This window comes from Brassica napus, chromosome A1 (assembly GCF_020379485.1).
Source record: "Brassica napus cultivar Da-Ae chromosome A1, Da-Ae, whole genome shotgun sequence".
Classification (NCBI taxonomy): Eukaryota; Viridiplantae; Streptophyta; class Magnoliopsida; order Brassicales; family Brassicaceae; genus Brassica; species Brassica napus.
Window position 1 is genome coordinate 10070589 of NC_063434.1, and position 13592 is coordinate 10084180.

The following is a 13592-nucleotide window of genomic DNA, read 5'->3' on the forward strand; positions in this document are numbered from 1 at the left end:
TTGACTCGATCCCATTTGCTACCCAAACATACTCATCCTCTATAGTGCTCAGACTAGGTAAATCAATCACAGTAAGATGAGTATGTAATGTTACCTCTAAAGAGATGTGTAATGTGGAGGAAAATAATGATTTGTAAAGAAAGTTGTCTGCCATCTAAAGAGATGTGTAGTGTGGAGGAAACAACACTATTGGGATCTTTCCACGTTTATGCATCACTTCCAAGGGCGAATGTACGTAGGCTAAGGAGGGGGCAGCGGCCCCCACAAAAAAAAAATTATTAATTTTCTTTGGTTAAAAAAAGTTATAACTATGGTGAGTTTTTTTTATTTTGCCCCCACAGGCCACAGCCCATTCAATCAAGTAATCCAAAGCCCATTTTAGAAACATATTTATTTTTTACCAAATTGACATAATTATATTAAAGTTACGTAAATAATTAACAAACTAAAAACCCTAATCAAATATCTTTCTCGTGTGTTTGTTCATCGTCACCTTCAAAGTTCGACGACGACAAGTGGTAATTTTTTTCTTTGTTAATTTGTATTTGTTCTTTTATTAATGTTTTATAGTTGATAGTTTATTTATTCTAATCATGTAAAGAAAAGCTACCTCTTATAATTAAATCTAAACTTTTCTACAATTCTACTGATTTTTTTTTTTAAACTGTGCCTTTGAATAATTTTAAAAGTAGAGTAGCTGACTTGGTTTGATTTCCCTGAGTCTGATATAATAATGATGATAAAATACTATAAAATTCTCGGTCAACATTGACAAAGTGGATTTTTAAAGTTCATATCTTTCGATTGTGTTGTTTAATACATCTTTTTTTTTCCAGAAAACGTCAATGGAAAAATACTACACAAAAGTATTTACTTCAGCACCTGAAACTAGTGTCGATGATTTGTCACCTAAATCCAGTGAAAGGAAAGACAAAAGAAAATCTCCTCCAGTACTTGATACTGATATCGATGATTTGCCATCTGACCCTGGTGAAAGGAAAGACATAATGGATTATCCTGCAAATCAAAGAGACGAGGTTAGACGTAGATATCTAACTAAGGATCCATGTCAACCTTATGGTCATAACTTTAAACAAATATCAAAAGAAAGTGGAACAAGAAGATTCAATCGAGCTTGGTTTGATCAGTATGGTAGTTGGCTAGAGTATAGCATATCTAAAGAAAGTGCATTTTGCTTATATTGCTACTTATTTAAAGATGAGGTACGAATGCAAGGTGGAAGTGATGCATTTATGAAAGAAGGATTTAACAATTGGAAAAAGCCAGAGAGATTGCTTACTCATATGGATAAACCACCCAGCAGTTGCCACATTATTGCGGCTCAGAAATGTGAGGATTTGATGAATCAACATCAATCTATATTACATGCTCTGTTTAAGCAAGATGACAAGGCGGAAAATGAGTATCATATTCGCTTAAATGCTTCGATTGATGCTTCAAGATTCTTGTTACGACAAGGATTACCTTTTCGTGGCCATGGTGAGAAAGAAGCGGATGCAAACAAAGGAAATTTTTTGGAGCTTTTGAAATACACAGGAAAACATAATGAGGCTATAAGTAAGGTTATTCTTAAAAATGCTCCAGGAAATAACCAGATGATTTCTTCCAAGATTCAAAAAGATATTGTCTATTCCTTTGCAGAAGAAGTACGACAAGCTATTTTAGAAGAAATCGATCATGGTGTGTTTGGTTTGCTGGTTGATGAGTCTGCTGATGTTTCTCATAAAGAGCAGATGGGTGTTGTTTTTCGATTTGTTGATAAAAGTGGAGCAATCAAAGAACGGTTTATTGAAGTTGTTCATGTAAAAGAAACATCTTCAATAATTCTGAAATATGCTATAGATGAATTGTTTGCTAGATAAGAGATGAGCATTACAAATGTGCAAGGGCAAGGTTATGATGGAGCTAGTAATATGAAGGGTGAATTTAATGGGTTGAGATCATTGGTTGCTAGAGAAAGCAGTTCAGCGTATTATGTTCACTGTTTCGCTCATCAGCTTCAGCTAGTTGTGGTGGCTGTTGCAAAAAAGCACTTTGACATTGCTGATTTTTTTTTATATGATTTCTACATTGTTGAATGTTGTTGGGCCTTCTTGTAAACGACAAGATATGTTTCAAGAAATTCAGCGTGAAGAATTGGAAAAAAGAATCAAGAGTGGTGATGTTAAGACTGGGACATGACAAAATCAGGAACGTTCTTTATCAAGACCTGCAACTACTCGCTGGGGTACTCATCACAAAACATTGTTGAGGTTGGAAGAGTTGTTTTCTACTACCATTAAAGTTCTTGAGTATATCCAAGATGAGGGTTGGGAAGACTTACAGAAACGTCAAGCATGTGGTCTTCTCAAATAATTTCACACATTTGATTGTGTGTTCTATTTGCATCTTATGTTACACATTTTGGGGCTCACTGCGAATTTGTCATTGACTTTGCAACAGAAAGATCAAGATATTTTGAATGCTATGTCACTGGTAGAATCCACTAAACGAGAGTTGCAGAAGCTTAGAGATGATGGTTGGGATTCGCTTATGGCTAAAGTTGCTTCTTTCTGTAAGAAACATAATGTTGAGATGCTTATCATGGAAGAAGATTTTGTTGATCTTAGGAATCCAAGGAAGAGAACCAACATAAGCAATATGCATCATTATAAGGTCAATTGCTTTTGCACGGTTCTAGATTTGCAAATTCAAGAGTTCAAGGATCGTTTTACGGAGGTAACCACTGATCTACTTATCTGTATGGCTGCTTTAAGCCCGATTGATTCATTCCATGGGTTTAACAAAGAGAAGCTGGTGCGATTAGCTAAGTTATATCCAGATGATTTTAGCTATGGTGAGCTTTTATCTCTAGAGCAACAACTTGATATCTACATCGACAATATACGTAGAGAGGAAAGTAATATCTTGCATATTTACATTGTTTTATCCATTCATTCATAAACATTTTCATCATATAGATTAGGATTTAGACATGTTTAGGTTGCATTTTGCATACATGAGTCTCTATTAGGTACTGGAGTACCACATGAGGTTATTTGGAGCTCAAAAGAGGTGAAAAGGTGACCATTGGACGAACCGAGCATGGGAGCGACCTCCCGGAGCGACATCACGAAGTCGCTGTGTCCCACTTCTCAGAGCGACCTTCCTAAAGCGACGCCATGAAGTCGCTCGCGTTCTCATTACTCCGAACAGTCTTAGATGACCCTGGAGCGACCTCTCAGAGCGACCTACCAAGGTCGCTCCCGATCCAGAGCGACCCGTTGGAGCGACTGCACAAAGTCGCTCGCGTTTTCACGTCCGGAGACACACAACTCGCTCTCGGAGCGACCTCTCGCAGCGACCCAGCGAGGTCGCTCCCGAAGCTTGGAGCGACCTGTCCAGAGCGACAGGGAGAAGTCGCTCGCCATCTTGGTTCCCGGAGACAAGAAATCGCTCTCGGAGCGACCTCTCGCAGCGACCCAGCGAGGTCGCTCCCGAAGCCTGGAGCGACTTGTCGGAGCGACGAGCCGAGGTCGCTGCGCGTCTCAATTTCACTCGAACTTATGATTTTTCAAGGGCCTTTTGGTCATTTCATTATGCACGTTTTACATTTCTAAAACCTATGTTTTAAACATCTTTTGTAGCCACCAGAGGCAGATTATCTTTGATCTTTTGATCTATTGAGAAATACACAAAAACTCTCTTGAGAAGTTCATCTCTTGGATTTTGATTGTTGTGTTCTTGTGTTGATTTCTCATCTATTTCTCTACATGATTAATCTGAAATCCAATATGGGTTTAAGAGGAATCATGGAGATTAGTGAGTAATCACCTTTTGAATTCATGGGTTAGGGAGATTAAGGGTGATTAGGTTAGTTCTAGGATGTTTTAGTGTAGATCATTCTTGTTCCTTGCTAGTAGAGTATTCATAATGCATCTTCTGAGTTGGCCACTCAAAAGTTGATCAATAGACATTTCCCACCCAAAAGGTGTTTGATGAAATGCCTGAGACAACTCTCCTAGGCTTTTAGTATACTTTGCCAAAGACATTTGTTGTTAAAGATGCTAAGATAGCTAATAGACTTGTTAGTAATGATTGCTTTCATATTATTCAACCAAAGACATTTGATGTTTGAGATATGTTAGCAAATGAGCATTCATCTAGACATAGAGCTTGCTTAGAATTGTGTCTAGGCTTAAGGTTGATAGTTTGATTGATCATTTGCCATCCTTAGTTCGATACTTGATCACCCAAGGTCTAATCCCTATGCCCATGAGTTCTCTTTTCCCTTAGTCAAGAAAGTATCATTCTGTTATTGCTTTCTAGTTTAGTAGTAGTTTAAAACCCATCTAAATCATTGGTTGCACTTAGATTAAGTGAGTACTTGCATTCTCAGTGCTTTGATATCCCTCAGAACTGGTTCGACAATCTTCTATACTACAACATTTGTCTTAGGAGCCTTGAAAACTCCTAACATCAAATTGGCGCCGTTGCCAAATTCTGAGTAGATTTGAACATTGAGATTTAGTCACTTGCTTGAGACTAAGTCATTTTTATTTTCTTTTGTTACTGATTCTCTTTCTTCACCTCCCTTTAATCTACAGGTGTATGAACTTGAGGAGCAGGGGTCCATCAAACCTAGTTCCAATAGCTGCAGACATCAGAGCTTTAGAGAGAGAGTGTGCTAGAAATAGAAGAGAAGAAGAGCAACAGGCTCACTTGCAGAGATTGAGTACTGATATGGGAGACATACCTCAAAACCAACAGCGAGCAGCTCGACCCATTGGCACTTACGACCGCCCCAACATTCATGGTCATAGATTGGGAATCCGAGCACCCGCTGTGGCAGCCAACAACTTTGAGATCAAATCAGGACTCCTCAACGTGATCGAGAACAACAAGTATCATGGCTTGGCTCTAGAGGATCCATTTGATCACTTGGACAGGTTCGACAGCTACTGTGGGTTGTCAAAAACCAATGGTGTGTCCGAAGATGCCTTAAAGCTCAAGCTATTCCCTTTCTCTTTGGGGGATAAGGCACGTCAGTGGGAGAAGTCTCTACCCAGTGACTCCATCACTACTTGGGATGACTGCAAGAAAGCATTCTTGGAGAAGTTCTTCTCTACTTCAAGAACTGCTAAGCTGAGAAACGAGATTTCCAGCTTTCAACAGAAGAACTTGGAAGGCTTCAGTGAAGCCTGGGAGAGATTCAAGGGCTACCAAGCTCAATGCCCACACCATGGCTTTTCTAAGGAGAGCTTGCTGAGCACATTCTACCGTGGTGCTCTTCCTAAGTACAGAGCCAGACTGGATACAGCTAGCAATGGGTTCTTCTTGGGGAGAACTGAGGAGGATGCAGAAGAGCTGGTTGACAACATGGTAAAGAGTGATGCAGTCTACAGTGGAGACCACGACAGAGGCAGTAGAACAGATGATAAGCAGACGAGGAAAGAGATCAAAGCTTTGGAAGACAAGATCGACCTACTCATTGCTGAAAAAGCAACCCAAGAGCAGCTGAAGTTTGTTGGTAACTCCAAGCAGGAAGATCCACTTGCTGTCAATGAGGTTGAGGGTTTGGAAGGTCAAGAGGAGTTGTGTTTCATCAACAACAATGGTAGCTGGTACAAAAAGGAGCCCAACTTTCAGTACAACAACTACCAACAGAAATCCTATCCCAACAACCAACAGAGTGGTTATCCGCCTAGAAACAACCAGCAAGGCAGCTATCAGCCTCAGCAAAACCCCTCGTCTGGTTCCTCTGCTCCTCAAGAGAGCAGCACTGATACCTTACTGAAACAAATCTTGGAGTCTCAGACTAGAAGTGAGAAGCAAGTTGGTTATGAGTTGAAGAACCTTCATTCCAAGATTGATGGGAGCTACAATGAGCTCAACAACAAATTCTCACACCTTGTTTCTACAGTCAGGAATTTAGAGAATCAGTTTGCTTCCATGAACACTCACCAAAATCGCCAGCAAGGATCTCTACCTGGAAAGTCTGACCAAAACCCCAAGGAGGCCAAAGCTATCACCCTTAGGAGTGGTAAGCAGTTACCTCCTAAAACCCTCACCAAGGATGCTGAGAAACTAGGTGAGGGGGTTGCCATCAACATAGATGATGAAGTGGTGATTGTTGATGAGAAGATCAATGACGAGATCTTGGAAAGATAGTGGAAGCCAAAGGTAAAGGAAAGGTTGGGGAAGAGAAGAAGACAGTAAAGGATGGTGAAGTTGTTACTCCAGCAAGTGAAAGTTCTTTTGTTCCTCCTCCCTATGAACCCAAACTTCCATTCCCTGGTAGATTCAAGAAGCAGCTGCTAGAGAAGTACAAGGCTCTGTTTGAGAAGCAAATGAGTGAAGCTCAGGTTGCAATGCCCATCATCGATGCTTTCATGTTGATTCCTCAATACAACAAGTTCCTGAAAGATGTTGTAGCTGCAAAGAAGAAGGAGATGGAAGGCATGATGATTCTTACCCATGAGTGCAATGCCATCATCCAGAGGCTTGATGTTCCAGAGAAATTAGAGGATCCAGGAAGCTTCACACTACCTTGTGCTCTTGGACCTATGGTATTTGAGAAAAGTCTCTGCGATTTGGGAGCTAGTGTCAGCTTGATGCCTTTGTCTGTTGCAAAGAAGCTTGGATTCACTCAGTACAAGAAGTGTAGACTCTCTCTGGTGTTAGCTGATCGTTCAGTGAAGTATCCTGTGGGCATCTTAGAGGACCTCCCTGTGAAGATTGGAAGGTATGAGATACCTACAGATTTTGTGGTGCTTGAGATGGGTGAGGAGGCTCAAGATCCATTGATTCTAGGAAGGCCATTCTTAGCTACAGCAGGAGCTATTGTTAATGTGAAGGAGGGCACGATTGATCTCCATTTGGGTAAAGAGAACATCCTCCACTTTGACATCAAGAGGAAAATGAGGAAACCAACTGTGTTCGGGCAAGCCTTCTACATTGAAGAGATGGGCACTCCTGCTGATGAGCACCTTGAAGAGTTACCACCTGAGGACGACGAGGAGGGAGCATCTCCCTCTACTCATTCCCTATAGAAGGTAACCCACCACACTCCCTTGTATATACCATTTCATTTTTGCATATTAGTCTTCTTTTCGGTATCTCTCTCTCTACTTGACGACACAGAGACTGTGTCACTCAAGTTTGGGGGAGGTACCAAGTATTTGATCATGTTTGCTTTGATGTTGTTTCATTGAGTCATGCATGGCATACCTATTTGCATAGATAAAAAAAAAAATCAATCATTTAGTTTGCATCATTTGCATTTTTAGGAGAGTCTAGAGCATATAGGTTGCATTCACTTGCATTGGGAGCAATGATTTGAATGCCTTGTAAAGAACACTACGTTGCACTTGACTAGCTTTTGCACCTCTCAAAAAGACTTGTATGTTTCGAGCCTTGAAAACTCTTCCTGAAACTTGTTGATTGCTGAAACTCAGTCTTTGAAGCCAACTACAACCTTATTTGAACTGAACGAACTTAATGCTTCTTGCTCATGGTCCCTTGTGTACTGAGTCATGGCTATACACACTTGAGTTGTCACATCTTTTATACCAATCTTTTTTGACAAACTCTAGTGGTAGACCACTCCCAAAACCTTTCCCTCCTTTTAAGCTTTCATTGTTTGATGAGTGAGGCCTTCTTCGGAAAGTCTTACATGTGCATAATGTTGAAAGTATCGGGAACGACAATGCTTGATCTTCATTCTTGCTAGATTAGGCACTCTATTGTCTAGCTATAGGTGGGGGTGAGTGTTGTGATTATGATTTGGGAGCAATGAAAAAGGAAAAGAAATGACTCTTTGTGTTTAAGTGAATTGTTTTATTGGGATAAGTAGAAAAGCCTCTAGCTCAAGTTTTGAAAAGTCTTGGCCCCCAGCCTAAAAAAAAAAAGGAAAAAAGAAAAACGAAAAAAAAAAAAAAGAAAAAGAAAAAAAAAAAAAAAAAAAAGAAAAGAAAAAGGGGGCTAGCAAAGTTGTTAGGAGCTAAGAAATGTTTTGAGGTTGTGAAAAATCCCTTGTAGATTTCAAAGAGAAGGAGTTAAAGTTCTTAGGATCTTTTGGTGAGAGATGTGAGTAGGGTTTGACATTGGGAAATGATTGTGTGATTTGTATGTTTGGGAAAAGGGTAGAACAATGGAGATTGAGCATTGTATGCATGAGTTGGTCCCTTTCTTAGATATATTATGTGCAATGTCAAGGCTACTTGTTTTGAGAGTAAACCACCTTAAAGATCATATGTTTTGAACCTCTTGAATCACTTGAATAAAAGCCTTCCCTTACCCAACCAAATGACTTGGACCAACTGACCATTTGCAAGAATTCACCTGATGTTTTGTGCTTAATGAATGTGAGAGTTGGTTGATTTGAATGTGTGGATGCTTGATGATGAGTGTAAGAACAAAAAGAGTTAAGATAGGCCTAGAGAAGCTAGAGTGTAATAAGAGAGTGTGCTAGTTGTGTTTCTTTTGGCTATGTGCTCCCTCCTTCAACCTCTCTCCCTATGAGTTCTAGAAAGTTCACTTGTGGACAAGTAAAAGAACAAGTTTGGGGGAGTTGATATCTTGCATATTTACATTGTTTTATCCATTCATTCATAAACATTTTCATCATATAGATTAGGATTTAGACATGTTTAGGTTGCATTTTGCATACATGAGTCTCTATTAGGTACTGGAGTACCACATGAGGTTATTTGGAGCTCAAAAGAGGTGAAAAGGTGACCATTGGACGAACCGAGCATGGGAGCGACCTCCCGGAGCGACATCACGAAGTCGCTGTGTCCCACTTCTCAGAGCGACCTTCCTAAAGCGACGCCATGAAGTCGCTCGCGTTCTCATTACTCCGAACAGTCTTAGATGACCCTGGAGCGACCTCTCAGAGCGACCTACCAAGGTCGCTCCCGATCCAGAGCGACCCGTTGGAGCGACTGCACAAAGTCGCTCGCGTTTTCACGTCCGGAGACACACAACTCGCTCTCGGAGCGACCTCTCGCAGCGACCCAGCGAGGTCGCTCCCGAAGCTTGGAGCGACCTGTCCAGAGCGACAGGGAGAAGTCGCTCGCCATCTTGGTTCCCGGAGACAAGAAATCGCTCTCGGAGCGACCTCTCGCAGCGACCCAGCGAGGTCGCTCCCGAAGCCTGGAGCGACTTGTCGGAGCGACGAGCCGAGGTCGCTGCGCGTCTCAATTTCACTCGAACTTATGATTTCTCAAGGGCCTTTTGGTCATTTCATTATGCACGTTTTACATTTCTAAAACCTATGTTTTAAACATCTTTTGTAGCCACCAGAGGCAGATTATCTTTGATCTTTTGGATCTATTGAGAAATACACAAAAACTCTCTTGAGAAGTTCATCTCTTGGATTTTGATTGTTGTGTTCTTGTGTTGATTTCTTATCTATTTCTCTACATGATTAATCTGAAATCCAATATGGGTTTAAGAGGAATCATGGAGATTAGTGAGTAATCACCTTTTGAATTCATGGGTTAGGGAGATTAAGGGTGATTAGGTTAGTTCTAGGATGTTTTAGTGTAGATCATTCTTGTTCCTTGCTAGTAGAGTATTCATAATGCATCTTCTGAGTTGGCCACTCAAAAGTTGATCAATAGACATTTCCCACCCAAAAGGTGTTTGATGAAATGCCTGAGACAACTCTCCTAGGCTTTTAGTATACTTTGCCAAAGACATTTGTTGTTAAAGATGCTAAGATAGCTAATAGACTTGTTAGTAATGATTGCTTTCATATTATTCAACCAAAGACATTTGATGTTTGAGATATGTTAGCAAATGAGCATTCATCTAGACATAGAGCTTGCTTAGAATTGTGTCTAGGCTTAAGGTTGATAGTTTGATTGATCATTTGCCATCCTTAGTTCGATACTTGATCACCCAAGGTCTAATCCCTATGCCCATGAGTTCTCTTTTCCCTTAGTCAAGAAAGTATCATTCTTTTATTGCTTTCTAGTTTAGTAGTAGTTTAAAACTCATCTAAATCATTGGTTGCACTTAGATTAAGTGAGTACTTGCATTCTCAGTGCTTTGATATCCCTCAGAACTGGTTCGACAATCTTCTATACTATAACATTTGTCTTAGGAGCCTTGAAAACTCCTAACATCAGAAAGGTTTAAGAGTGTAGAAAATCTTGGAGATTTTTCATGTTTGATGGCGAAAACTCAAAAGCATCTAGCACATCTCTTGGTTTACAAACTTTTAAAGTTAGTTCTAACTTTGCCAGTTGCCACCGCAAGTGTTGAAAGATGTTTTTCAACAATGAAACTAGTGAAGATAGATGCACGTAACCGAATTGGAAAGCAGTTTCTAAGTGATTGTATGGTTTACTTTATTGAAAAAAAGTTATTTGACTCGATTTCAAATAAGAAAGTGATTGAAAAATTACAAATGATGAATGGACGTAGGATTGTTTTGTAAAAAATGTTTTTTATTTGCTGGATTTTTTATAAGATATTATTATTTAATTGTAATTTATATTTTGCCCTTATTATATTTATTTTCTAGATCCGCCCGTATTCGTGAGGATATAGGATCATTCTCTCATCTTATGTGTAGATAGATAAGTCATGTCTGCTTCTTCGACTTCGTGTTTTGGGCTACCTTATTGCGTTTGAGTTTGACTATATATTATTTGGATCTGTATATTTCAAATTTGAGTCAGATAAATACTATAATCACTATGAGTCCATGACTGTTGTTAACACGTTACATTACATGCATCGACTTTTTCTCAATTTTCATCGACTATGGGTCCATGATCTCACTTAGGTCAGGCCCAATAGATAACTTGTGACCTTGAACCTATTAACCGTTCTCCTTCCCACGTGGCACTTTTAATAGTATTAGACGAGAAAGCCCAATGCCATGGGGTTCAAACATGTAATAAGATAGTTACAAAAAAAAAAAAAAAACATGTAATAAGATCAACCGGGGTTTAGTTCAGTAATTAAAACTTACACCAAAACACTTAACGAGTTGTGTTAGAAAAATGCATTTAACCAAACTAATATTTAAATCATTTGGAAAGTAGAATGATATACGCTATAAGTTTGTCAATATTTATTAACTTAACGACCATCTATATGCATGATTTGAAATTGGAAAAGATTGGTTCCTGTGAAGTAGTTTGTGCACTTTGTAATAGGAGATAAAAGCAGTTGAGGATAAATACAATCCCCAAGATTCAGTTCTTGGAACAAACCTGAATGTTTGTAGCATTTTTCATTTTTTCTTGGGTTTTGAGAAGGGAATTAAGGAGATACTCTGTTCTGGTAGAGTTTCATTTTTTTCTTTGAAATATACTTAATAGTCATATGATATATTATGTAATAATGCCCCACAATAAAAAGAGAAAGTGACAAATATTCATATGATGAAATAGCATGCAATGTCCCCCAATAGAAGGAGAAAATGACAAGTATTAGATAGGAAAAGAAACATGACACCACCGAATACTATTCCTAGCTCTATCTCCCCTTTGGAGATGGCTACAGTGGCTCCTACACACTCACACACACACACACACACAGCACACAGAGATCTACAACACAAGGGGGAAGAGGAGAGAACGTAGGACCTGTTGGACTCTCTTACAATTGCCATCCTACGGCCAGCAGTCACCCTCCATTTACTCTTCAAAATAAAACATCACACATATAGTAGTAGGAATAGGTATATGAGGCTTTCAGAGGACGGGGGAGAAGTTAAGGCGGGAAGTGTAAGTTGCTTTAGGAGCCCAGTTTCTAGGCACGACGTCGGTCGCTGACAGTGTTTTGCCGGCTGACAAAGTGGTGAGCTTGATGGAGAATGGTCCTTTGAGTGGTCCTCCAACGATGCACCAGTTGGCTCCCCATACGTGCTTCATCTCTAGCCATTCACTCGCTCCTGCCTGCACCATTTAACAAAGGAAGCCCATCTTTACACTTTTGAGTCTGTTTTATTGTTACTAGTAGACTTTGGCAGACTTTACTGGTGTGCCTTTCTAGTTGGTCAATAAAGAACCATGAGTGTGCTCACTCCACTAAAACTTTTCCTCCTTTTTCGTTTTAGTATTATACAAAATAAACGCATACTTTGAAGTGGAAGTGACTTTGTGGTAAGAAAAAGGGAACTAAAGTCTAAAAAGAGATTAAAAAAAAAGAGTTTGGTTATAAAGAAAAAGAAAGTACTTGGCGAATATGCATGGAGCCAATGTCGCCTTCTCCATCTTCAAACTCAACCAGCAGAGACAACCAAAAATCAGTTGATCCTTCGTTCACATGGAACGCAATGTTCTTCCCTCTATACTTGCATGCCGTCCTTTTTTAATATTATGCAACAAAAAAATCAAAAAATTAAATGGTCAACGGTCAAAAATGTCAGGGACCATTTAAAAACGAGATCTCGCCGCTAAAGCTCACCAATTGCAATAAAATCTAAAAAATTCTAACCATATAATTCCTATATTTTAATTCGCTCGTGCACTGTCACGAGTTAGTTATTGATGAAGAAAATAAACATTAATAAATGACTTAAAAAGAGAATAATAAAGTAAACATGTACCGGCGGTAAATCACGGGGATGAGACCTCGGTTGCGGAGGGGACCAGATTCTCCTGAGATAGCCAGTCGACCAAAAGCCGCGCCACTAAGATCAAAGTGAGTGTTGGTTTTTGAACAGCCGGGACACTCGTCGGTGATGATGACGGTGACGGCTCTCCGGGAACATATACTCCTGTCCAAGCACCGAACCTTGTAACAAGCTCCGCAGCCTTCACCGTTTTTGAAGAGGATAGGATTCACCGCTCCAACCCTCGCATGTAACGGTTTCACGTCCACCAACGTACCGTACCCACACGCTCCTCCTGTATTACGGTATGTAATGAGAAAAAAGTTTCTACATTTCTATCACTATATAGTGTGAAGTGAGGTTTAATTATGTGTTTACCATCACTTCCGTCGCCGTTGGCGCTTCCATACCAGGTGGCAACTGCAGGAAGCCAATGCGACTTTGAGGCGTGGCTATTGGTCGTCACTGGAGCGGAGGAGCTATTCAGAAGCCGCAGGAAAATGCAGAGCGTGGCTAAGATGATGGCCAGAGAGAGCTGCATTTTACCCCAAGAAGTATGTTTTGCCGACAGTGAGAGAGAGAAAGTGAGTGAGTGAGTGAGTGAGTTGTGGAACTGATATGTCAGTGTTGTTGTTGTTATATAGAGAAAAAGAAGCAAACTGCTTTTCTGTGGTTTCTCTTTTTGTTTGAAGTCTTTGCCAGTTTGGTCCCTTGCCGTTGCTCTTATTAACGGTGAGATGCCACACTGATAAGACCTACCGACAGTTAAGGCGTAGATTTCGCTCGATCCAGTGCGTAATCGTCATGGGACCTATAGGGGTAATTTGGTACATTTTTAGTTTAGACCGTTGTTAATCTCCCGCAGATTCTGTGGAGGAGAAGAGGAATCCGTTAAGACACTGACTTGCCCTTGCCCAATCTCTTATCTTCAGATTTGTTTTCTTCCTGTTTATTTTTTCACGTGTTATGTTCTTAGATTTTATGTTTCATTACATATATATTGATATATAATTTA

The 13592-nt window shown here is 40.0% G+C and overlaps 2 protein-coding genes and 1 non-coding gene across 3 annotated transcripts; 1 reads left to right on the forward strand and 2 right to left on the reverse strand.

Moving 5' to 3' along the window:
* Positions 1 to 845: 845 nt before the first annotated feature.
* On the forward strand, positions 846 to 1883 carry LOC106364193 (zinc finger MYM-type protein 1-like). The gene has a single exon (XM_048761400.1). It carries the CDS (start codon positions 846 to 848, stop codon positions 1881 to 1883), a length of 1038 nt encoding a protein of 345 aa, XP_048617357.1.
* Positions 1884 to 5142: 3259 nt separating this feature from the next.
* Positions 5143 to 5249, reverse strand: LOC125579449. The gene has a single exon (XR_007317489.1). It is a non-coding gene; the product is annotated as a small nucleolar RNA R71 (small nucleolar RNA).
* Positions 5250 to 11327: 6078 nt separating this feature from the next.
* LOC106452783 (expansin-B3) lies at positions 11328 to 13212 on the reverse strand. Its single transcript, XM_013894960.3, has 4 exons — positions 12956 to 13212; positions 12572 to 12872; positions 12199 to 12328; positions 11328 to 11918 (listed from the first exon to the last, which is right to left on the reverse strand). Exons 1-4 carry the CDS (start codon positions 13116 to 13118, stop codon positions 11715 to 11717), a joined length of 798 nt encoding a protein of 265 aa, XP_013750414.2. The 5' UTR covers positions 13119 to 13212; the 3' UTR covers positions 11328 to 11714.
* Positions 13213 to 13592: the final 380 nt, after the last annotated feature.